Here is a 24,233-nt window from a genome sequence, read left to right on the forward strand (position 1 = left end):
CAACTCTTCATCACTTCCAAAATGATCCCAAAAGACAGTAGCCATGACTTTTTGTGTTGAGAGTCTGTTTGAATTTTCTCGGTTTCTTGGGTGATGAGGGATGATGCCACTGACGTGATTGGCACTTGGTCTCTGGGGTGTTGTGAGACACCCAGGTCTCATCACCAGTCACAATTTGATCAAGAAAGGCGTCTCCATCTGTGTGATATCGCATCAAGAATGTCAATGCTGAGGCCATTCTCTGAGTTTTGTGTTGGTCACTCAGTTGCCGTGGAACCCAACGTGCACAGATTTTGTGGTAGCCAAGATGTTGCGACACAATTTCACCAAGCAAAGAACGAGAAATGTCAGGAAAGGCAATATGCAATTCGTCGAGTGATGTGCTCCTGTCTTGCAAGATTCTGTCGTTCACTTTAGTCTTCAGATCTTCTGTGATGAGTGATGGGCGTCCGGGTCGAGTTTCATCGTGGACATTTGTTCGCCCATTGTTGAACATTTCGCACCATTTTCTCACATTTCTTTCATTCATTACAGTATCACCATACACTTCTTTCAATTGCCGGTAAATTTCTGCAGGTTTCAAATGTCGGGCATTCAAAAATCGAATCACACTCCTCACCTTACAGTCGGCGGGATTATCAATCACGTCGTTCATTTTGAAGTAACACAAAATGCACAATGGCGACTTGTTGCAACCAGTACTCACAACATTATGAGAACACATGTTAAGGAAGCCAGTTGACCTTCAAACAAGGAAGGGGAGTCAGCTGCGCGGCGGGTATGCGCGAACGGTCGTTATTTCCTGGATCCCCCTCGTATATTATATAGATTTTGTTACCATAAAATTCTTATAGATACTATGTACTATCTATACCCTTGAATATTATATTTTACGTTGCTTTTCATATTTTGTACCTGTTATAATTACCGGTACTTTAAAGTTTAAAATATATTTTCTATTTATTTTCTTTTCTTGCACGAAGACGTTCTACCCAGGCAATTTCTACAGACGAATTATATCCTACAACATATTTGATCTTCTTGAAGAAATAGCTTCGAAGTACAAAAATTGCCCAGAAGCATTAGAGAACAAGGACTTTGTTGAAGAAGTATTTGAAAACCTAAGGCGTTTTCGAGAAGAAAATTGTAAAGATAACGATGGAGCATGATTAAGTGTGTTTTCATTACCAGTAAATGCCTGTGTTTTCTGTAATTGCTAATTTTATGTAATACTGGATTCAAGTACGTAGAAAATTATTTGTTCTTTTTTTTGTAACTAACAAAGTAATATGTTGCTGTTTTGTGTTCTAATTCTTTTTGTTTTCATTTGAAATATCTTTGTGTTTCATTTGTATTAATTTGTGTTAAATATTGTATTTGTTCCTGTGAGGAAAATGGAGAAAAAGTTGCTTCTTCTACAGTCTGAATTTCAGTCATAACCATGCACACACTCTCACTTACACATCTTTTAACCTTACTGGTGTTGTATAAGTACTGAAGTGGAATCTGCCATGAAATTGGCAGGTATAGTATTACTCCACAGTACAAGAGGTCTTTAATATTTTAGGCACATTTGATGAAGACATTTAAGTGACAAAGTCTCAAAGTATTGAATATTAATGCTGATTAATATAAGAGAATATATTCTTCCTTTGAAGTATCTGTCTCAAAAAAATAATAAATAAAAAGAGACAATTTCATACACCAGTGTTGATTTTTTTTTATTTTTCTACACTAACTGTAGTTTAAAGCAGCCGGCGTTACCCACTGTATTATTTGAACAGTGTGTCTGTTGCTTTTCTGGGAAGATTCGGATTTTTTTGTTTTATTATTTGTTGTAATTTTTCGTTTGAAATTCTTCCTTTCTTTTATGGCTTTCTGGATAAGTAGTTTTGATGAATGGAAGTTGATGACTGTGTTATTGAGTTGTCTAATTCTAAAAATGTCTGTAATATTGATAATTGATATGATCTGTAATTAGTAATAGTAGATCCAGCACCCTTTCTGTACATTGGTTCTATTATTATTTCATTCTTTCTAGAAGAAGATCACATTATTTTGATAAATTACTGTACGTAATTTGCTTAAAGGAAGAGAAATTATTTCAAAACTGACTTTAAAAAATTTACTTGATATTTCATCATATTCAAAATATTTTTTTTTTATCAATACATAATTTCTACTTCTTTACTGAGAATAAAATTAATTTTCGAAAATGTAGTATTAAATGAATATGTTAAACAGTTGGTTGCAACATCGTCTACATACCATTCACTACCTTTGAATATTTATGTAAAAGTTGTTAAAAATTTTGCTTTACAATTTGGATTTCCTACTTCATGAGCATTGGTTTTTACTAAAATAAATAATATGTTCATTCTTTGGATGTCTACAAGTTTCATTTTTAATCATATCCCAAATAGTTTGTATATTGCATTTTTTTTTTTTTTTGCAGTGCCTGTAATACAGCAGATCAGAATATGAGGATTGTTACTGTTTCCACTCGTTAAGTACAGAGTCCTTTTAATACATGAGATTTTAATTCCCTGAGTTATCTGCAAGACTTTACTTTTGATTTTTCATAACATTGACTACAAAACATTCATTTAAAGATTTCATAAACAATTGATTAAATGGCGATCTTACTCGGTTAATTATGTAAGCATTTGCGGCTTACAGAAAAACCAACCACCACCACCACAAACACAACACATCTAATCACCCCACACAACACAAACATGCCGCATTCAGGACAATGGTACACAGATTACTCAACATACCTATGAGCCAACAACACTACAATGAAGAAGTGAACACAATCAAATACATAGCACAAGAAAATGTTTACAACCCAAGCATAATAGACAACATCATAAGGAAGACTAAACAAAAACTCAACAAACACACAAAACACAACACAAACACAAGAACACAAATACATCACACTAACATACGAAAACAAAACACATACAAGATCGCATCCTCATTCAGAAAACAGAAATACAACATAGCATAAGAACAGAAAACACACTACAAAGACATCTCAAGACACAAAAAAATAAATACAACCACACAGGCGTATACAAGCTCACATGGAATAGTTGCGACAGTTTCTACATTGGACAGACGGGCAGATCATTCCAAACTCGATACAAAGAACACATTAAAGCAATAACCAGAGGACACAATACATCTACATATGCCGAACACATAACTAATGCCAACCACACATACAATAACATAAATACAGACATGGAAATCCTACACATACAACCCAAAAAACAACAACTCAACACTCTAGAGCAATATTAAATATGCAGACATACTAAAACACACCTTAATCAAATACTCAACACACAGATCAATTTCAGAACACACACATTATTTGATACAACTCCTCATGACACGAATGCACCCACACAACAGGCAGCGAAGTTGAGATGACGCCGAGACACAGAAGGCTCTGAGGATGGTGTCAAGTAGCACCGAAACAGCTGTAAGCCGAACATGCTTACATAGTTAACACGAGTAAGATCGCCATTTAATCAATTACAAGTAGTGTACGAAAGATTCAACATGGAATTCATAAATAATAACAGTAACAGTAACAATTTGTCAGAAACCAGTATACAAAACCTGGATATGACATTGACAGGTTAGATAATATACACATGCACACATACACTCTCACATGTACAAACAAATATAATCAAATAGAGTGTGATGCAGATTAACACATTTATAAAAAAAGGAAAATTAAAATGTCATTAATACACGTTAAATTCACTGTTAATATGAGTAACAGTGTAATTATACATTTTCCCAAGATTAATTTGGTAGAGGATAACCTAGTACAGTAGTTGATACAGCGTCGTTAAATAACCAACTAAAAAAATTGGTAGACATGAATTTAAGTGATTGATAGATTCACCATTTATAAGCCTTTTTTAGTTTTTAAATCGATTTCTTTAAATTTTTCAGTGATACAGTAGACACTTAGGATTTGTGCATCATGATCAGACAGGCCTTTGATTAAAATTCTGTTGAACAAGAATTAAATCTACTTAAGAATTTAGTTATAATAATAGCTTTCAGGTTTTCAAATGAAAACTAAGTGGTAAATTACTTAGTTGACTAGTTTCGACTTCATATCAGTCATCATTCCGATCTATTGATAATTACAATAGACTTCAGGTCGTAGTGCGTGGGATGTTCCCTCCCTCCTAACAAGTAAAAAAAAAAAAAAACAACAGAAACAAGCATTGTCAATAGTAAGTGAACTAGACAAGTCACAATCAGAGATAGAAGTTAAAGCAATTATAATTAAGTAAAGCTTAAAAGAAACTCTCTAAGAATACACCAAGTAACTAAATATACAGGGACATCATTTTATTTTTACTAATATTTTTAATATTAACCTGGCTATACCTTTGGATTAAAGGTTGAAAACAGAAAACACTGTTTGCTACTCCTTCCACAAACGGAGTTCGATGATACTGACGTAAAATACAAACGAATCACTTTACTAGATATAGGAGGGGAGAAAAATAGTTCGTCGATTTACGTAAACTAGGAAATGTCGCAAGTTTGAGTTTGATAATTTTCATTAGGTTTTTGTTTAATCAAAATATCATCCAGTCTGCTGTCCAAAAATCTGAAAGTTAGAATTTATAAAACACTTATATTACCGGTTGTTCTGTATGGTTGTAAACTTGGACTCTCACTCTGAGAGAGGAACATAGGTTAAGGGTGTTTGAGAATAAGGTGCTTAGGAAAATATTTGGGGGTAAGCGGGATGAAGTTACAGGAGAATGGAAAAAGTTACACAACACAGAACTGCACGCATTGTATTCTTCACCTGACATAATTAGGAACTTAAAATCCAGACGTTTGAGATGGGCAGGGCATGTAGCACGTATGGGCGAATCCAGAAATGCATATAGAGTGTTAGTTGGGAGACCAGAGGGAAAAAGACCTTTAGGGAGGCCGAGACGTAGATGGGAGGATAATATTAAAATGGATTTGAGGGAGGTGGGATATGATGATAGAGACTGGATTAATCTTGCACAGGATAGGGACCGATGGCGGGCTTATGTCAGGGCGGCAATGAACCTTCGGGTTCCTTATAAGCCATTTGTAAGTAAGTAAGTCTATAAAAGAGTACCTTACGTACTGTAAATTCAATCTTCACTTCTGACCGATCCGAAAAGATAAAATTACTCAGACATGCTATCTACTGTCCGTTCAAGTAGTTATGTCGCAGGATCGTAGAAAGAGGGGAAATTACGTGACAGTTAATTACTTAACGAGGCCCTTTTATTTAAGTTATTTTAAACAGTTGTATAATATTACAACAGAAATTAATGTTTTCGGAAAACAGCCAAGACAATCCAGCCACTAGCTTTACAGAGGGGCGAGTAAAAGTAGGTGGGGGGAATCGGGATGCGACGTAGGCAAACGGACGACAGTACCTGTGCGAAAATATGATTCAATATTGAAAGCTCTGTCGTCACTGGAAAACGCAAACATATTTCTGAAACGTACCATACTCAGTAACTCAGTACTATATGCGACCTTGGTTCTGTGTGGAGGACAGTTGGAACTTCATTAGTAGAAGGGATGGGAGTGAAGTACATACAAAAACTCAGGTACAATAAAAATTGAAGTAAAAATAAAATGATGTCCCTGTATATTACATAGCTTTTCTCGCTTATCTAGTTGAAAATTACGAAAGTTATGATTGATCAAGTTTTCTCAAAACACCTATGTTATTCTACCATCATCTTCATCATTCAGTTATGAGTTCTGCATTTATTTTATTTTCTTTATTATAATGATTGTAATAAAATGTACCTATATATATTTTTTTATTTGTGTTGAGAGTACATTATAGATGCATGGTTCACGAGAGAAAAATGAAACCAAAAAGAGAGGCAGCCATAATTTTTTTACTGCAGATTAAACGTTAAAAACATAGCATTTTGATAAAAAATGTGCTGGTACTCAAAGTCATCCAAGATAACAGAAGTGTCAACACACTGATACAATTGATAGCCGGATATTGTAACTTGTAATTGATATACGAAATCAAATCAAATAATAATGGATGCCTCTATAGAATTTATTATCAAAGGAAGCTGAAAAATAACTAAAATGTAAATAAATTTCAATTGAGTGCGAAGTGTGGAGACAGAGTTTGTAGTAATAATGTAACTGATAACTGGATCTCTTGATTAGCACGAATCTGTGAAAACAATATGGGAGCTAACTGACAATGCACATCGGAACCATTGGTGTTATAGAAGAAAATGAGATTCTCCAGATGTAATCCTCGGGAAACTAAAAAGAGTTTGGAGTGGATGTACGAGACACAGCCGAAAAGTTATAGGAGCCATTATATATTAATGCAGAAAAATTAGCTCTGGTGTCGGGAATCGAACCCAGGTTCTCGGTTCTACGCACCGAGCGCTCTAATCACTGAGCTACACCGAGACTCGATCCACAGCACTGGATCGAATCTTTCTCATTTTCCCTCTGTGCCCTTATTCCATGTTCGACATAAATATTGACACATAGGACCAAAAATTAATCTTTACGTAAGTTATAGGAGCACAATAAGATGATGAACATTATTATTATTATTATTATTATTATTATTATTATTATTATTTCACCACTGTGGAGTAACGGTTAGCTTACCAGACCATGAAACGTGCGTACCCGGATTCAAATCCTGGTTGGGACAAGTTACTTGGTTGAGGTTTTTTTCCAGGGTTTTCCTTCAACCCATTAAGAGCAATGTTGAGTAACTTTCGATATTGGACCCCGGACTCACTTCGCTGGCATTATCACCTTCATTTCATTCACACGCTAAATAACCATAGCAGTTGATAAAGCATCGTAAATATCATTATTTATTTTGAATAAAGTTTATTTATTCAGCTTCCTCTAAGTGGAGATGCATAAAAGACGAAGCTTACCATAATTTTTTTTTTTTACAAATGGTAGATAAACAATTATAATGGGAAAAAAAAAACAATGGAGAAGGAAAAGAAAAAGAAATACAATTTATAAATAACTTAAAACGATTAAACAAATCATCATTAATTCCAGAAAAAACATCAAATCTTCCTAGTATTTATTTAATATCAGGAGATCGCAGTTGTCTTTTTACCACTAGTTGCAGGACCCAACTTAAGAGTGAGCAGATCGCCATTGGAAAGAGATCAGTCTATTCATATGTTGTTGTTGTTGTTTTCTAATGCCAGGCGTTTGACAATAAAGTCATTTGACCTCTTGCACTCCAATATTTTTCAAAGATATTATCATGACCAGCCACTGAAGCACAGATTTTGAGGTGTTCCGAACCCATTTCTTGGTTTGAGTTGCACAATGGGCAAGTCTATTCAAATGTAGAAGATGGCTTCGTAGAATTTTTAGAGATCCCTTCACTGCAGACAGAGATACTTCAGTGACAAGAGTTTGTCCTAGACCAAACTGCTTGCAAAAATGCGCTAATCTTTTTGTGATGGTCCCTCTAGCTCAAATGAGTAATCCAGTAACTTCGATCGAAGTTAAATCCTATTTTTATTTATAATATGACGTAGTGGGGTTGTATATGTCGCATTTTCCGTGATATACCTCAGCAGGTATTATCAGGTTGATTTTCGTATGTTTCCATTATTACAGTTGGATCAATTATAAATCCAGTTGTTGATCTTGTCGGAATAGCGATGATGTCAATATGTCTTGTAGACCAATTTGTGGACAAACCATGGATCTCCTCTTCTATTAGGTAATTTTTTCCTCGTAGGGCTGATGCTAGGAGGGATCGAATCTTGTGGTGACTACTATTCTTCAGTAGTTCTCCATGAAGGCAGGCTCATTATAATTATTATAATCATCATCGTATCACTACATGGATTTGAATCATCAGTCAGTCCGTTCTGGTCTCAGTTATCTGATAGTCATTATAGAGAATTTCCTTGTCTTATTTCTCTAGATTGGTAATATTTCATTATTCTCGGGGGATATATTCTCGAGACATCTGTTGGACGTGTGCAAACCAATTATTTTGTATTACCGAATTTTATCTAATTCATTTACCATTTTTTTTTTTTTTTTCATTTTTCTTGTCCACACCTGTGGAGTAACGGTCAGCGCGTCTGGCTGCGAAACCAGGGGGCCCGGGTTCGAATCCCGTGCGGGGCAAGTTACCTGGTTGAGGTTTTTTCCGGGGTTATCCCTCAACCCAATACGAGCAAATGCTGGGTAACTTTCGGTGCTGGACCCCGGACTCATTTCACCGGCATTATCACCTTCATATCATTCAGATGCTAAATAACCTAGATGTTGATACAACGTCGTAAAATAACCAAATTCAATTTTCTTATAATCTGATCAGGTCTATTTGTGCACGAATTTCATTTTAAATGCTCTAAATTCTTGATTTATCCGTAGTTTTCATTGTCCAGATTTCGCTGCAATATATTAATATTGGAAAGGCTGAAGTATTACAGTAATATAATAATAATAATAATAATAATAATAATAATAATAATAATTGTACTTAATGGAATCATGAAACACAATACGATTTATTGGGAGATAAAAATATTAATAAATATCCTCCATATGAATGACATGTGTCAGCAGTACCATACGTTATTTTATTTTGTCCTGTCAGTTTAATCGTAAACCAATAAGGAGAAAATTACTTTGAATTCATTGACAGTGTTCTGATAACTTCTTAATCAAATATAAAAAATTCCTAGGAAATTTTAATTAAGAAAGGAATTTGTAATCCATTGTTTAGATTAGAACTGTAGCTGCCAATATCTATTTGCTTATCAGTAGATCTACTCTTGTGTACACAGAGTTTTATAACTGTCGCAGCAGCGATAAAAAAAAAAAAAAAGGATTTTGAACTTTGTTGTATAGTAATTGATTAATACAAAACGATTAAAAATATTGAGTATTGAAACTTTTTTCAGGGTTACTGGTTTAGTGTATGATTATTCAGAAGTACAGTAATTTTAAACTTACTTTATATTTTTGGGAAGGAAGCAAAAATACGAGGGGGATCCAGGAAATAACGACCGTTTTGTTATAATAATTTAAAAAAATATATTTATTTGAAAAAACAAAGTCTGTTACATAACTGAAGCTTCCTTTATTTCTCTACATAATCACCACCTACATTTAAACATTTGTCGTATCTGTTCACTAGCTTTAGAATTCCCGTGTTATACTCCTCTGCCGCCAGTTCATTAAGCCAGGTGTTCACTGTCTTCTTCAACTCTTCATCACTTCCAAAACGCGTACCACCCAGAAAGTCTTTCAGCTTAGTGAAAAGGTGAAAATCGCTAGGAGCAAGGTCTGGACTATAGGGCGGATGATCAAAGATTTCCCAACCGAATTGATCCAGCAATTCTCGAGTTGAAGCAGCAGTGTGCGGGCGGGCACAGATTTTGTGGTAGCCAAGATGTTGCGACATAATTTCACCAAGCAAAGAACGAGAAATGTCAGGAAAGGCAATATGCAATTCGTCGAGTGATGTGCACCTGTCTTGCAAGATTCTGTCGTTCACTTTAGTCTTCAGGTCTTCTGTGATGAGTGATGGGCGTCCGGGTCGAGTTTCATCGTGGACATTTGTTCGCCCATTGTTGAACATTTCGCACCATTTTCTCACATTTCTTTCATTCATTACAGTATCACCATACACTTCTTTCAATTGCCGGTAAATTTCTGCAGGTTTCAAATGTCGGGCATTCAAAAATCGAATCACACTCCTCACCACACAGCCGGCGGGATTATCAATCACGTCGTTCATTTTGAAGTAACACAAAATGCACAATGGCGACTTGTTGCAACCAGTACTCACAACATTATGAGAACACATGTTAAGGAAGCCAGTTGACCTTCAAACAAGGAAGGGGAGTCAGCTGCGCGGCGGGTATGCGCGAACGGTCGTTATTTCCTGGATCCCCCTCGTACCTAGTCATTTCATTGGATTCAGATGGTATATTATTTTGATTTTTGACACCTTTGTTACATTCTGCCATTATCACGTTTCATGCAGCTCTACATTTGTTGTGGAATAATTCAATGAAAATAGCGTTTCTCTGCTTTTTTTTTCTATTAGCAAATCCTTGTAAGTTTTTCTTGCTTTCTTATATTCAGCTTTTGTCTTCTTCCTTCCCAGAAAGTTTACATATGGACGATAACAGCATCACTCTATTTTTCATATATTCCAGTTTCTTTGTGAACCATTTATTTTTCATTATACATCTTGATTACACAACTTTTAACACTATATCACTTGGAAAACGTATTATATGTCTTTCACGTGTTAAATTTTATTTATTTTTCTTGTGTCGTACTTCTGTTCTTTTAATCTCTATCACTTCTTCTGGAAAATAAAAGTTAAGAAGATCTATAAAACTATGGAAAAAAACATCAAATAAATTATCGCCAATGCAATTTCTATAGTGAGATTCTAAACTGGCAATCCAGTCTTAATGCTTCACTTCCCTAACGAAAAACTCAATACCTTTGGGAGACAATACTTGAATGAACTTGAGAGAATTTTTAAGGGAAAAAGCAGAAAATGGATGTGACCTAATAAAGCTACCCCATGAAGGGAAGGAATGTCACAAGCACGAACTGTAGCACTACTGAAAAGCAGCAGGGCTGGGTAGTTGAAGACAATTGAGTAAACCCGCCCAGAAGTACCAGAACCTGAGGCGACATGCAGAAACCAAGACTCTAATTTGTGAAGGTTTTAATTTGTAAAATGACGAGATTTATGATTAGGTACCGTTATGTAGGTCAATGGCACATTTCTTTTAGGGCTTATCCCGACATTTGTTTTAGCGCCTTAGGAAAACCATAGACAGGATAATTTTTTTAAATTTAGAACACTAACCAATTGGCTATAAAGTGACTCTAATAATAATTTATGGTCTGATCAACATAGGCATAGTGTGGGGAAGGGTTGATGTGCTAACCAAGGGATGGGAAAAGGACTATATTTTCCTATCTTAGAGAGTGGTTGGTTTTGGGGTTTGTTTGTCATCCTCATTCTGATTTTATAATAATAGTAGGATAAATGCGCACGAACGTGCATAGAATTTTGGGCTATCAATCCTTGCTGTATTCATTTAGAGCCTTTGCCCTCTTTGCACATACAGAGAAGTGGTATCTTTCGCATTTCTTGTTGCACAGTTTGCACACACACTTTTCATTTGAATCGTGATGAAATGCTTCCATGCAGAGTTTATGATGAAAGCCATGTATGGCGAGCCTGACAGTTTCCATAAATAACCTCCTGGCCTACAACAAAATAACGATTGATGATGGAGTGTCATTCTGATTATATCGTCACCTGAATGCAAGAACTAGGTAACTCAATTTTTCCTATTTTGAGATATTGCCTATTTACTTATTTATTGCACTAAGGAACATGTCTCGTTTTCTTTTACCTATTTGTTACATTGGAAAATAGATGTCACTGGTATCATTCGATCAATTATCTAGTTCTTGCATTACATTCCGTGCGATTTTTGCCATGCTATAACAGAGATACCGGTAACTAAAAAACGCAAATTTCGAGTTACCTAGTTCTTGCATTCAGGTGACGATATGTAATTCAGTTGCTGAGGCAACATCCATTGTGCTCATTGCCAGCTAGCCAGGGAACCAAGTCCAGCCCTGACAACCAATCCGGAGTTTAGAAATAAACAGGATCCTTGGTGTAGGTATATTTAATAGCACAAAATATAGTTTGCCTTGAGATAGGAGATCGGGGTGATTTGGGATAAGATGAGCTGGAGATGGGTCCTGATCCAGAAAGGGACCATATGGAAAACTTTAAGGCACAATAAATAGAAAATGGAGCGAGGCAGATCATGTGGAAAGCAGCTGAGCACGAAGTTCGTCCTATACTTTTCGTTCCCTTGATACAGCAAGTTACCGGTACATCAGAGTTTACAAAAAAAGTTTTTTGTCAAAATGTTAGAATTTTTCTCTCTTTGCATGTCGAGTATATACGTTTCACGTCGAAATTAATAGAATATTTCATATATTAGAATGTGATTTAACTTTGCTTTGTACATCCTAAATCTTTTTATTCATGAATTAAAAGGATGAAAAATTACCACAGTATGGTACCATGTTTTGGTTTGTAAATTTCTGTCACGTTTTTCTACACTCATAACGACATTAAATCTGGAACATTTTTCTACTTCATTTACAAGTAATTCACTGTCTTTTTATAATTGTTCCACATTTCAATCAACATCAGAAACGCAATAGCAGGCAGCAATTCAGACTGAGTGACCTTGACTTATGGAATAGCTAGTGTCTCAATGCCGAGATTGCTGCACTAGTAATTAAAATTCTAATGAATTCAGTAAAGTTCATAGTGATAGTGTATTGAGACGGTCTTTGGAGCCATTGGGGGCGAATTTTCGCTTCAGGCAAGTAGTACAGGAATATAGTTTTAAGCTACATCTACCACAGTAGGCCTAATCTAAAACTTGGCCATTCTAATAGCTCAGTGCTAAGGCAGCAAATCATTTCGTGAAAACTTCGATTCGATCTCCAGTAGTGACTGGAGTGTAGTAACTTAGAAGAGGCTCTGCAACATGGTATTTAAAGGAAGAGGATGGTATTTTTGGTGAAAAATGAGTAAATTTTCAAAAAATAAATTTTTTTCCTTAAAATACTCTGTGATATGTGTAGAATACAGTGTATAATATTTTGCGGGTATTTGTGCCCTTATCGGATGTTGAGACGCCATTATTAAACTTCCTGCGCTCTGGATTTTTAAATCATACCACCCTTTGTTTGTTGTTTCCGGAAGTTCATTTTTTTTCAAAACCAAATTTTTCTTTAAAATACTCTGTGATGTGTGTGGAATACATTGTATAACATTTTGTGGGTATCTGTGCTCTTATTGGACGTCGAGACGCCATTTTTAAAGTTCCTGCGCTCTGGATTATTAAATCACACCCTCTTTGATTGCTGTTTCTGGAACTTTATTTTTTTACTACATTGCCAGACAAAAATCGATATAATTTTTTAACTATTAAAGATATATGCATGAAATTTAGAATACACATTCTCTAGACTACTAGGAAACTTTTCTCTCTAACAGAATTTTCCTAATTGATTTCATTTTAAAAATAAGTCTGCCTGTTTGCAAGAAAGAAAATAAAAAAAAATGTTATTAAATTTTAATTGTTTATTTTACAAATGTAGGGACTAATATCAAAATTCTGTTACAGACAGTTTGTAGAGCGTGCTTTTACAAATAAATTGTAACAAACTGTTTGAATTTATTTAAAAAAAATGGCTTAGATATATCGAGTGTAGTAAAATCCTCCATTGGGTACATTTTTTTTTTTTCAAATCTGGCTCTCAAATAATTTTTTCAAAATATTTATATTTGGTTGAGTTGCTGTAGCCATGAGCTCTCTACATGCAAAAAATTAATATTTTACATCAAATAGGAAAAAGGTTTTAAAAAGTATCGTCCTCTCCCCCTAAGAGAGAATCATACAGTAGCGGTACTGCAGATTGTAAACCTTTCACAAAATGTTAAATATCTCTGAGATAATTCAGTGAATCTTTCTAATTTTTATACACAAATAAATGGTATCTGTGCCTCTCATTTGGCATCAACAAATTTATTATTATATTGGTTTATTATTTTTATTTACGCAATTTAAAGAAAATAATTTGCTGCTATTTCTCAAACTAAAAACATGTTACCTCTTGAACTAATTGTTCAAATTGTTTCAAATTTTCAGGATATCTGTAGCCAGTAAAACTGTAGAAGATGAACTACTTCCATGGAGATATAAGCATAATTTCATAAATTTTAAATAAACAATGTAAAGTTCCTTATGACAAAATAAAAAAAAATGTAGTTCATAAACTTTATAACTTACGAAGACCACTGTTGTCCATCCTCTAACACTGTATTTCTGGAGTCAGAAATAAAAAAGAAACTTAGAATCTGACAAGTGATTGGGGAGATACTTTTTATGTAGCAGCAAATTATTTCCTTTTAAATTGCGCAAATAAAAATAATAAACTAATACGATAATTATTATAAATTTGTTGATGCCAAGTGAGAGGCTCAAATACCACATGTTTGTGTAAAAAAATGATAAATATCCACTGAATTACCTCTGAGATATTTAATATTTTGTGAAAGGTTTATGATCTACAACACTGCTATTGTATGATCCCTTTTAAAAGATCTGAAATTGACTCACAATAAAAAGTAAATTTCTATCTCACTTTTTGTAGATGAACTCAATCCTGAAATTTTTCTGGCACAGAAATCAATTACATCGTTATGAAAATATAAGCCCATGATGTACCTGTGTAAGTAGAGTCTTTTCTGTGTTCTGTAGTTCTTGTAATAACATTCTCTCTTGTTTTCTTGTATCGTATATTCCTCAGACAGATTTTGGTGAGCTTTTAGAGCCAAAACGATCTTTCTGCAATGAGTATACCGTATTGTACTTGTAAATTTTGGAGAAAACATCTGCCGAAGAGGGGAGGAGAGCAATTTATTATGTTCAAATCAATGTATATGCCAATGAAAATTGTTGAAATCACGAAATATTTAAATTTAAATACCGGTATCCTTTGTAAGAACCAAATGGGTAACATTAATTTTAAAAGATTGTACTTCATTAAATAGCCTATTTGTACGTATGGATTAAATGTGTGTACCTTCACTTGGTGGTGGTGGTGGTGGTGGTGGTGGTGGCAACAGTAGCAGCAGTAGTAATTAATTCATTTAGTGTTCTGCCCAAGGGCAAATCTTTCACTCCAAACCCAGCTTTTTACAATCTTTCCTATTTTCTGCCTTTCTCTTTGTCTCCTCATGTTGTTGTTGTTTAGTTAACTGTCCGAAGACAGGTCTGAACCTCATAAGTGATACCAACAAGGCACCACTTATGAGACAACTAGGCCAGGAGATAATAGGGTAGGGTGGCCAGTTTCTTTCCCCCTCCATTGCATACATCGCCGACTAGCTACATATTACACTAATCAGACTTCAGATGCATACAAACAATTGTTCTTCCCCTGATACATACCGTCAAGTGAGATGTACTGCCTGATAATAGATGTACATATCAGCCATAACCTCAATCAGAGGTATCTCTCTTTATATGATCCATATATCTTAATATCGTCTATCATCTGATATATCTTCTTCTACCCCGAACTCTTCTCCCATTCACCATTCCTTTCAGTGTAGTATTGATTATTATTATTATTATTATTATTATTATTATTATTATTATTATTATTATTATTATTATTATTATTATTATTATTATTATTATTTTCAGAAACGACCCACTAGTCAAAATATAACAGTTTGAAATTTTTAAGAGTAGTCTTTATTGTATTTATTTACATTCCATGGTATTTATACATCGCTTCACAGCTAGAATATGGAACATGTAAAAAAATGTCTTAATAGTGCTACAAAGTCTTAATTCATAGTCCCACTCTAGTTGCAATATATACAGAAGAGTTTTACAATATATTAGTACAACACAAGGAGTTAGTACCAATACTTAATACAAGACAGAAATATTCATGCAGTGTTGTTGAATGTCATAAATTCACCTACAGAATAGAAGGCGTGAGAAATTAGGCACTTCTTTAATTTGGCCTTAAATAATCTTTTGTTTTGCGTTTGATTTTTTACATCCATAGGGAGGCTATTAAACATTTTTACCGCTATATAACACACTCTTTTTTGATAGACTTGCCGATGGAGTATGAAAGTAATTTTTTACGAGTATTTATACTATGAACTTTTGAATTAGTTACGAAGTTTTCACGTTTACATAAGAAGAAGTTTATTAATGAAAAAATATACTGACAAGCCATGGGCATTATTTGTAGTTTTCTTAAAATGGTTGTACATGGTTTCTTAGATTTGACACCTACTATTAGTCTAGTTACTTTTTTTTTTTTCTTTTTTTTTCTTGGAATGTACTGTTACTAACTGTAGAATTTCCCAAGAATATTATTCCAAAGCTCATTATCGAGTTGAAGTATGTAAAATATATTGTTTTTAAGGTATTGATATTTACTATCTCTTGCATAGATCTATACCTATATAATAAATTAATGAGAAATATTTAATTGAATTCCGGTGAGAATTATGTATTTAATAAAAAACAACAAATGCAATCAATCCTGCAACTTATATACTAAGTTTATTTTATTTTTATTTATTTATTTTTTATTTAAATTTAAATATACAGAATAAAGAATAGGCTATAATTACAAAACAAACAAGAGAAATAGAAATAAAATAATACAAGCAATATAAAAAGAAGATACAGTAGTATTAACAAAATTTGAGACCGAATGAGCAGCGCTCGTGCTCGGTCGCAGTTCAGATATAATATTAAAATAAAAAGAAATAATAATAATGAAAATAAATAAATAAAATAAAATAGGAACTAAAATATAATTACAGCGGCAATGGAATTATATAATATAATATTAACACTAGAGAAGAATAATATCGCACGTGAAAAGTAGGATTAATTCATACATATATGCTATAAATTTATTTAATCAAATTGAAGATATTAACATGTTTCTAATTTTCTTGTTATATGTTAGTGTGTTACATGTTAGAAGTTCTGGGTGTAATTTAGTTAAAGCATTGTAAAACCGAGGGCCAAAATTTATGCTATGCTTTAGACCAGCAGATGTGAGACATTTAGGTTCTACTAATGTTGGATTAATATTTCGTCTTGTGTCATAATTGTGTGTCTGTAATACAAACTTATTACGATTTTTATGATAAAATTTTAACAGTGTATACTTATAAATTTGTTCAATATTAAATACATTAAATTCAGAATAAATTAATTTAGTTGGATAATCGAAACGTTTCTTCAAACAAATTTTAATTATTCGTTTTTGTAGCAAATACTGTAAATACTGAAATGTATGTTTAGTCAATAGTTCGAACACTGGTTGGAACCTCATAAGTGGCACCAATAAAGCATCACTCATGTCATGAGGCAACTAAGCTAGGACATAATGAGTTAGGATGGACAGTTCCTTTCCTCCTATAATAAGTAAAATTGTAAGTCCCATAATGGTAGTCCAGTATACATTTAGTTAAGACTAATAAAAATTTTCTTGATTTTGCAGAAGGAGAATCAGAATTAATACTCAAGGTGAACAGATTGATAGGCAGGTGGGTGGATGGATGGGCTTTTAGATGAACTGGAAGGCAGGCATTGGTTATAGGCAAAATTACTGTGTTCTTTCACATCAAAATATTATGATTTATTTGAGCTGACTAGCTAATAGGCAGAGAGCATAGGTTACAAGAAAAATATTATTTAAGACAAACCAAACTATTAAATCGCAGAAACAAGAATTTTTAACTTTATTATATTATTTTCGAGATAACTCTGAAATGTTAAAATCTAACGGAATGTATAGGCCTAATTCAAATAGATAAGATAATAAAGATAAATCTAAGTGGAGATTCTTCTTTCCGTTTCAGCAGAAATCAAAAGTTGTTTTCGTCACATTTTAATAACGTAAAATATCCTTTATTTTTTGTCACATTTGAAGACTCGGGCATTAGCGGCAACTCAAGGATTTGCTGTGGTTACTTGCTTTGTGAAATACTCGCTGCAGAACCTCATGAGTTCATCTAATGAGATGATGATGTGGTGCAGTAGTTTATCTCTAATTTCTATACCTTTGATGTGAACGTTTTGTAAATAAATAGAAATATTGACCAAAAAACGGGGATATCCCTTAAAAGCATACCAAAATATCGCATTTGCATAATATTAACTGAAAATGTAATTGTAGGTGCAGTGTAATTATCTAAGCTGTTCATATGTAGCCTAATTAAGATATGTAAATAAATTAAGGTGATATGTAATTAATTAAGATTACATGTCATTAAGTTGACATGTAAATAAATTAAGGTGATATGTAATTAATTAAGATGATATGTAATTAATTAAGGTGATATGTAATTACTTAAATTGGTAATAGTTGGGTAAAATAGAAGTATGAAGTTAGGTTTACTTTTGCTTATTGTAGGCGTTATTATAGCATAGTTTTTATTTATAGTCCTAGGTTTATTGCCTCTATTTATTTATAGTTAGAAATAAATTTACTTTTATTTTATTGTTTTTTATTGCTGTAATTACTGTATTATTGTGATGGTATTATTGTATATTATATATCACTGCCACCGGATGTATACCCAATTGCAGTGTTAATAAATACATGCATACATACATACATACATACATACATACATACATACATACATACATACATACATACAAACATACAAACATAATGGTTCGCTAGAATTTGTAAAAAGTGATCCTACATAAGTAGATTTAAAAAATCGCGCCATGACCAGAATTCATTTGGTAATATGACGTAATGAGCTGTATATATACATTCGGACATTTCGTTCTTTCTCGGCTGTATTCGTCTCTCCACTCGTCTGTCACTACTGGATGGGACTGGAAGTTGTTTATGGACCGGATTCGTCCTTCGTAGTGCGTGCGTGCAGTTGACATAAAGCAGGAGGCAGTAGTCTCACACGAGTCCTGTTCAAACATAGATTGTGTACCGGAATTTGTGGGAATAGCAACATGCCTATTAGAAGAAAATGCAGAGTCTTAGTACAGAACATTGTACAAAAAGTAGCGCGTGAAAATAAAAGCTCTATTTACATTTCAAATAAATATGATAAGATAACGACAGCGCCAAGTGGAATTTCTTCTCTCTGTTACAGCAGAAACCGAGAATTATTTTCGTCACATTTTAATAACGGTGTTTTGAGTAGGAATTTTTCTACTAATTCGTCCTTAAGGATGAGATTTGTACAATTTTCTGGCACAAATGGAGGACCTCAAAGACTGGGTGTACAGTTGACACAAGACGGTGACATAATTGATATCAGCGGTGTGGATTCTTCAATTCCCAACGGTTTGGTACCATTCTTGAAGACAGGAAATGGTATCTTGGAGAAAGCAAAGAGGTAAGTCTGTAAGACTAGGTCCTATACAAACATTGTTGTATCTGTTGCTGGAGACGTCTCCAGAGAGAAAAGTGTGTATCGTGCAACACGAACATGTCCTTTTCGCATTGGTGCGTAGGATAATTGAATGTGTACGCTCATTTTGCAGTGTATAGGGTGCTCAGTAATAAGGACGCCGTTGCGTGCCTTAACGTTGCACCTTGTTGATCGAAATATTTTGTTAACATATAGCTACTGATATAATATGCCGGCTCAACTGTATTAGTCAACGTAAATCGAATGTTGACATAACTATATAATTACGTTTTGAGTTATAGGTCTATTATAGATACACGTATAGAATTTTTTTCAGCTTCACATCAAAAGTTTGCTTTAAAATGATTATAGCTACAACACCATCAAACAGAGATGGTCTAAATATGCTTTAGAGAATATCAACCAGTTTGTAATTTGATAAAAATACCCTATGTTAAAATATATAAACTGGTGTGTGTTTTATTGCATTATATTGTACCTATACATTGTAAAAATCATTACATACCTTATGTTAAATTAACACATGGTGAAGGAATATAGGTAGACTATGTTTTTACACATTTTGTTTGTTTACTTCTTTGTAAGTAGCAGTGAGACCACAGACTAGTATATACAGTCACGAAGCTCAATATGTAGTAAATATGCATCCATAAATAGTTGCTAACCACTAGGATCGCTACTATCACCTCATTACAGACAATGGAAAATAGTACCCGCACAGTCTATTGTTCCTAGCACCCTCACAACTCAAGCTTCGTGACTATATATTAGACTGTGGTAAAACTATCAATTGAATATTCGTTAGGTTATGTGCGAAGCCTGTGTGTTTTACTTTTTTTTTTTAAGCATGACCATTTTGAGCAGAATAAATAAATATACAAATGTTAATTTTATGACCAAGGAGTTTTATGTACATGCAGTTGTTCTCACAAAGACATAACAGGAAGTTACTTAGCTTATTTGAATTGATAATATAGTATTGATTAGCGAATAAGAAGGAACTGGCAAAATTAGTTTCACATTAGCACACATCCCTGAACTTTGGTTGGAGAAAGTAAAATAAACAAATAAAAAAAACCACAAGACATGATAGCCTGACTGAGAAATTGAATCTCTAGCCTTCCAAACTCGTATCTGGAACCACTATCAACAAATGGTATGCCTAATTGTACACTGGTATTTATATTGTCAAAATACTGTTTCCACACTATGATCTGGAATGGAATAGATTCAGGAACTATATTGCACACAGGAATGTTCTTCTACAAGTTAATAATGAAGCCTGCAGATGTTTAAATAAAATGAAATGGAAATTGAACCAAAATATATACATGTTAACAATTTAAAGCCAGTTTAAAATATTGGAACCAAGGGTGGTATCAGCAGGTGGTCTTAGGTGGGCTGATGTATTCTTAAAATTAAATTGTGCCCCCCATTCTACAGATGCTTGTTTCAGAACACTTCAAATTCAAATTACTCATACTTAGTGCTGTCACGGTAATTTTTTTAGAAACAGCAAAGATTATCTAAGATTACAGATCTCCGTTTACAAAGCTTAGGCACCTATATGTTATATGGCTCTGTATGAAAAAATGTTCTCTTCCCCATATCATATGGCTTCATAAAAATTTTTCTCTTCATACAATTCATTAAAGAATTGTAGGTTTCCACAGGCAATATGGCTCCAAATGGAAAAAAATTTTCTCATCGCAATATGATTTATTAAAAAATTGTAAGTTCCCATATGTCTTATGGCTGTGTATGAAAAACATTTTCCCTTCCCCATGTGATTCATTAAAAAATTGTAGGTTCCTATATGTCTTATGGCTGTGTATGAAAAACATTTTCCCTTCCCCATGTGATTCATTAAAAAATTGTAGGTTCCCATATGTCTTATGGCTGTGTGTGAAAAACATTTTCCCTTCCCCATGTGATTCATTAAAAAATTGTAGGTTCCCATATGTCTTATAGCTGTGTATGAAAAACATTTTCCCTTCCCCATGTGATTCATTAAAAAATTGTAGGTTCCCATATGTCTTATGGCTGTGTATGAAAAACATTTTCCCTTTCCCTTGTGATTCATTAAAAAATAGTAGGTTCCCATATGTCTTATGGCTGTGTATGAAAAACATTTTCCCTTCCCCATGAGATTCATTAAAAAATTGTAGGTTCCCATATGTCTTATGGCTATGTATGAAAAACATTTTCCCTTCCCCATGTGATTCATTAAAAAATTGTAGGTTCCCATATGTCTTATGGCTGTGTATGAAAAACATTTTCCCTTCCCCTTGAGATTCATTAAAAATTGTAGGTTCCCATATGTCTTATGGCTGTGTATGAAAAACATTTTCCCTTCCCCATGTGATTCATTAAAAATTGTAGGTTCCCATATGTCTTATGGCTGTGTATGAAAAACATTTTCCCTTCCCCTTGTGATTCATTAAAAATTGTAGGTTCCCATATGTCTTATGGCTGTGTATGAAAAACATTTTCCCTTTCCCTTGTGATTCATTAAAAAATTGTAGGTTCCCATATGTCTTATGGCTGTGTATGAAAAACATTTTCCCTTCCCCATGTGATTCATTAAAAAATTGTAGGTTCCCATATGTCTTATGGCTGTGTATGAAAAACATTTTCCCTTCCCCTTGTGATTCATTAAAAATTGTAGGTTCTCATACGCTGTATGACTTCATATGAAAAAAATCTTCTATTACCCATACATTCATTAAAAAATTGTAGGTTCCCATACACTGAAAGGCTCCGTATGAAAAAAAAATTTCTCTTCCCCATACAATTCGTTAAAAAATTGTAGGTTCCCATATGTATGAAAAAAAAAATTCTCTTCTCCATACGATTCATTAAAAATTCTAGTTTCCCATATGCTGTATGGCTCCATATGAAACAAATTTTCTCTTCCCCATATGATTTATTAAAAAATTCTAGATTCTCATATGCTGTATGGCTCCATATGAAACAAATTTTCTCTTCCCCATATGATTTATTAAAAAATTCTAGATTCCCATATGCTGTATGGCTCCATATGAAACAAATTTTCTCTTCCCCATATGATTTATTAAAAAATTCTAGATTCCCATATGCTGTATGGCTCCATATGAAACAAATTTTCTCTTCCCCATATGATTTATTAAAAAATTCTAGATTCCCATATGCTGTATGGCTCCATATGAAACAAATTTTCTCTTCCCCATATGATTTATTAAAAAATTCTAGATTCCCATATGCTGTATGGCTCCATATGAAACAAATTTTCTCTTCCCCATATGATTTATTAAAAAATTCTAGATTCCCATATGCTGTATGGCTCCATATGAAACAAATTTTCTCTTCCCCATATGATTTATTAAAAAATTCTAGGTTCCCATATGCTGTATGGCTCCATATGAAACAAATTTTCTCTTCCCCATATGATTTATTAAAAAATTCTAGATTCCCATATGCTGTATGGCTCCATATGAAACAAATTTTCTCTTCCCCATATGATTTATTAAAAAATTCTAGATTCCCATATGCTGTATGGCTCCATATGAAACAAATTTTCTCTTCCCCATATGATTTATTAAAAAATTCTAGGTTCCCATATGCTGTATGGCTCCATATGAAACAAATTTTCTCTTCCCCATATGATTTATTAAAAAATTCTAGATTCCCATATGCTGTATGGCTCCATATGAAACAAATTTTCTCTTCCCCATATGATTTATTAAAAAATTCTAGATTCCCATATGCTGTATGGCTCCATATGAAACAAATTTTCTCTTCCCCATATGATTTATTAAAAAATTCTAGGTTCCCATATGCTGTATGGCTCCATATGAAACAAATTTTCTCTTCCCCATATGATTTATTAAAAAATTCTAGATTCCCATATGCTGTATGGCTCCATATGAAACAAATTTTCTCTTCCCCATATGATTTATTAAAAAATTCTAGATTCCCATATGCTGTATGGCTCCGTATGAAAAAAGAATTCTCTTCTCAATACGATTCATTAAAAATTGTAGGTTCCTATATGCTGTATGGCTCCATATGTAGCAAATTTTCTCTTCGCCATATGCTTTATTAAAAAATTATAGGTTTCCATATGCTGTATGGCTCCATATGAAAAAAATTTTCTCTTCCTCATATGATTTATTAAAAAGTTAGTTTCCGAAATGTGTATGGCTCCATATGAAACAAATTTTCTCTTCCTCATAAGATTTATTAAAAAATTGTAAGTTACCATATGCTGTATGGCTTTATATGAAAAAATTTTCTCTTCCCAATATGATTAATTAAAAAATTCTAGGTTTCCATATGGGTATGGCCCTGTTTGGCCCCCATGACAGCACTACTCATACTTCCATGACTAGTATCAGATTTTTATTAATGTCAGAATGTAAGTAGTGTGCAAAATGGAAAATGAATTGTAAGCTAGTCATTCTCAATATGTAATGTAAGAAACCTTTGTCTTGATGAGTAATAATCTACTGCCATGAAGACAGTTATGTTCTTGTCATCCGAATGCACCTCCCCTCCCCCCCCATCCCAAAAAACTTTGATGCTACAATTGATTGGAATTCTTACTTATGTGTACCATGAATAGCTGTTATAAATCTAAGTTGTTGAAATATTAACATATACGTAGTATAGAGCCCTAATATTGTGTCATCTACGTCAGCTGAAAGCAGTTTGAGACATATTAGTACCTAATGCAGAAGTGACGAGGAAGGGAGAGAAATGTTGATTATTTTTCATTAATTTACAATTATTCTAAAACTATTAGACTTGACAAATATTGTTTACTTTTAATTTAAAATGTTGCCTTGAGGAACAATTTTCTGGAATATTTTCCATGATCAAAACACTAAAAAGAGAAAACCAGGCAATTTATTTTAAAGCTAGAACTGCTTTAGAAATTGGAGATAGTTGTTTTTATAATTTGGTGAAAGGTTTTATTTTTATTACATTTATTTTCTTGGTAACATTTTGCAGAATATTCAAGAAAATACTAATTAATAAAAATTTATTTATTAATGTAACCTTTTGACCTAGAACTATAAACACATTTAATCAATTTCGTAATATGTTAATGCCTCCTTTACTGGCAGCT

The 24,233-nt window shown here is 33.4% G+C and overlaps 3 protein-coding genes across 3 annotated transcripts in view; 2 read left to right on the forward strand and 1 right to left on the reverse strand.

Annotated features, from left to right (window-relative positions):
* Nucleotides 1–2,389, forward strand: part of LOC138708963 (putative leucine-rich repeat-containing protein DDB_G0290503) — a 52,108-nt gene extending 49,719 nt beyond the window's left edge. Inside the window, exon 9 of the mRNA XM_069839367.1 lies at nt 984–2,389. Within this exon, the coding sequence (XP_069695468.1) occupies nt 984–1,169 (186 nt within the window). The 3' untranslated portion in view covers nt 1,170–2,389. The remainder of the gene's footprint in view (nt 1–983) is intronic.
* LOC138708965 (uncharacterized) overlaps nt 1–24,233 on the reverse strand; it is a 267,711-nt gene that overhangs the window by 92,530 nt on the left and 150,948 nt on the right. The window lies entirely within an intron of this gene.
* LOC138708966 (oxaloacetate tautomerase fahd2, mitochondrial-like) overlaps nt 18,521–24,233 on the forward strand; it is an 81,163-nt gene continuing 75,450 nt past the window's right edge. Inside the window, exon 1 of the mRNA XM_069839373.1 lies at nt 18,521–19,087. Within this exon, the coding sequence (XP_069695474.1) occupies nt 18,699–19,087 (389 nt within the window). The 5' untranslated portion in view covers nt 18,521–18,698. The remainder of the gene's footprint in view (nt 19,088–24,233) is intronic.

Source organism: Periplaneta americana, chromosome 11, assembly GCF_040183065.1.
Source record: "Periplaneta americana isolate PAMFEO1 chromosome 11, P.americana_PAMFEO1_priV1, whole genome shotgun sequence".
NCBI classification, from domain to species: Eukaryota; Metazoa; Arthropoda; class Insecta; order Blattodea; family Blattidae; genus Periplaneta; species Periplaneta americana.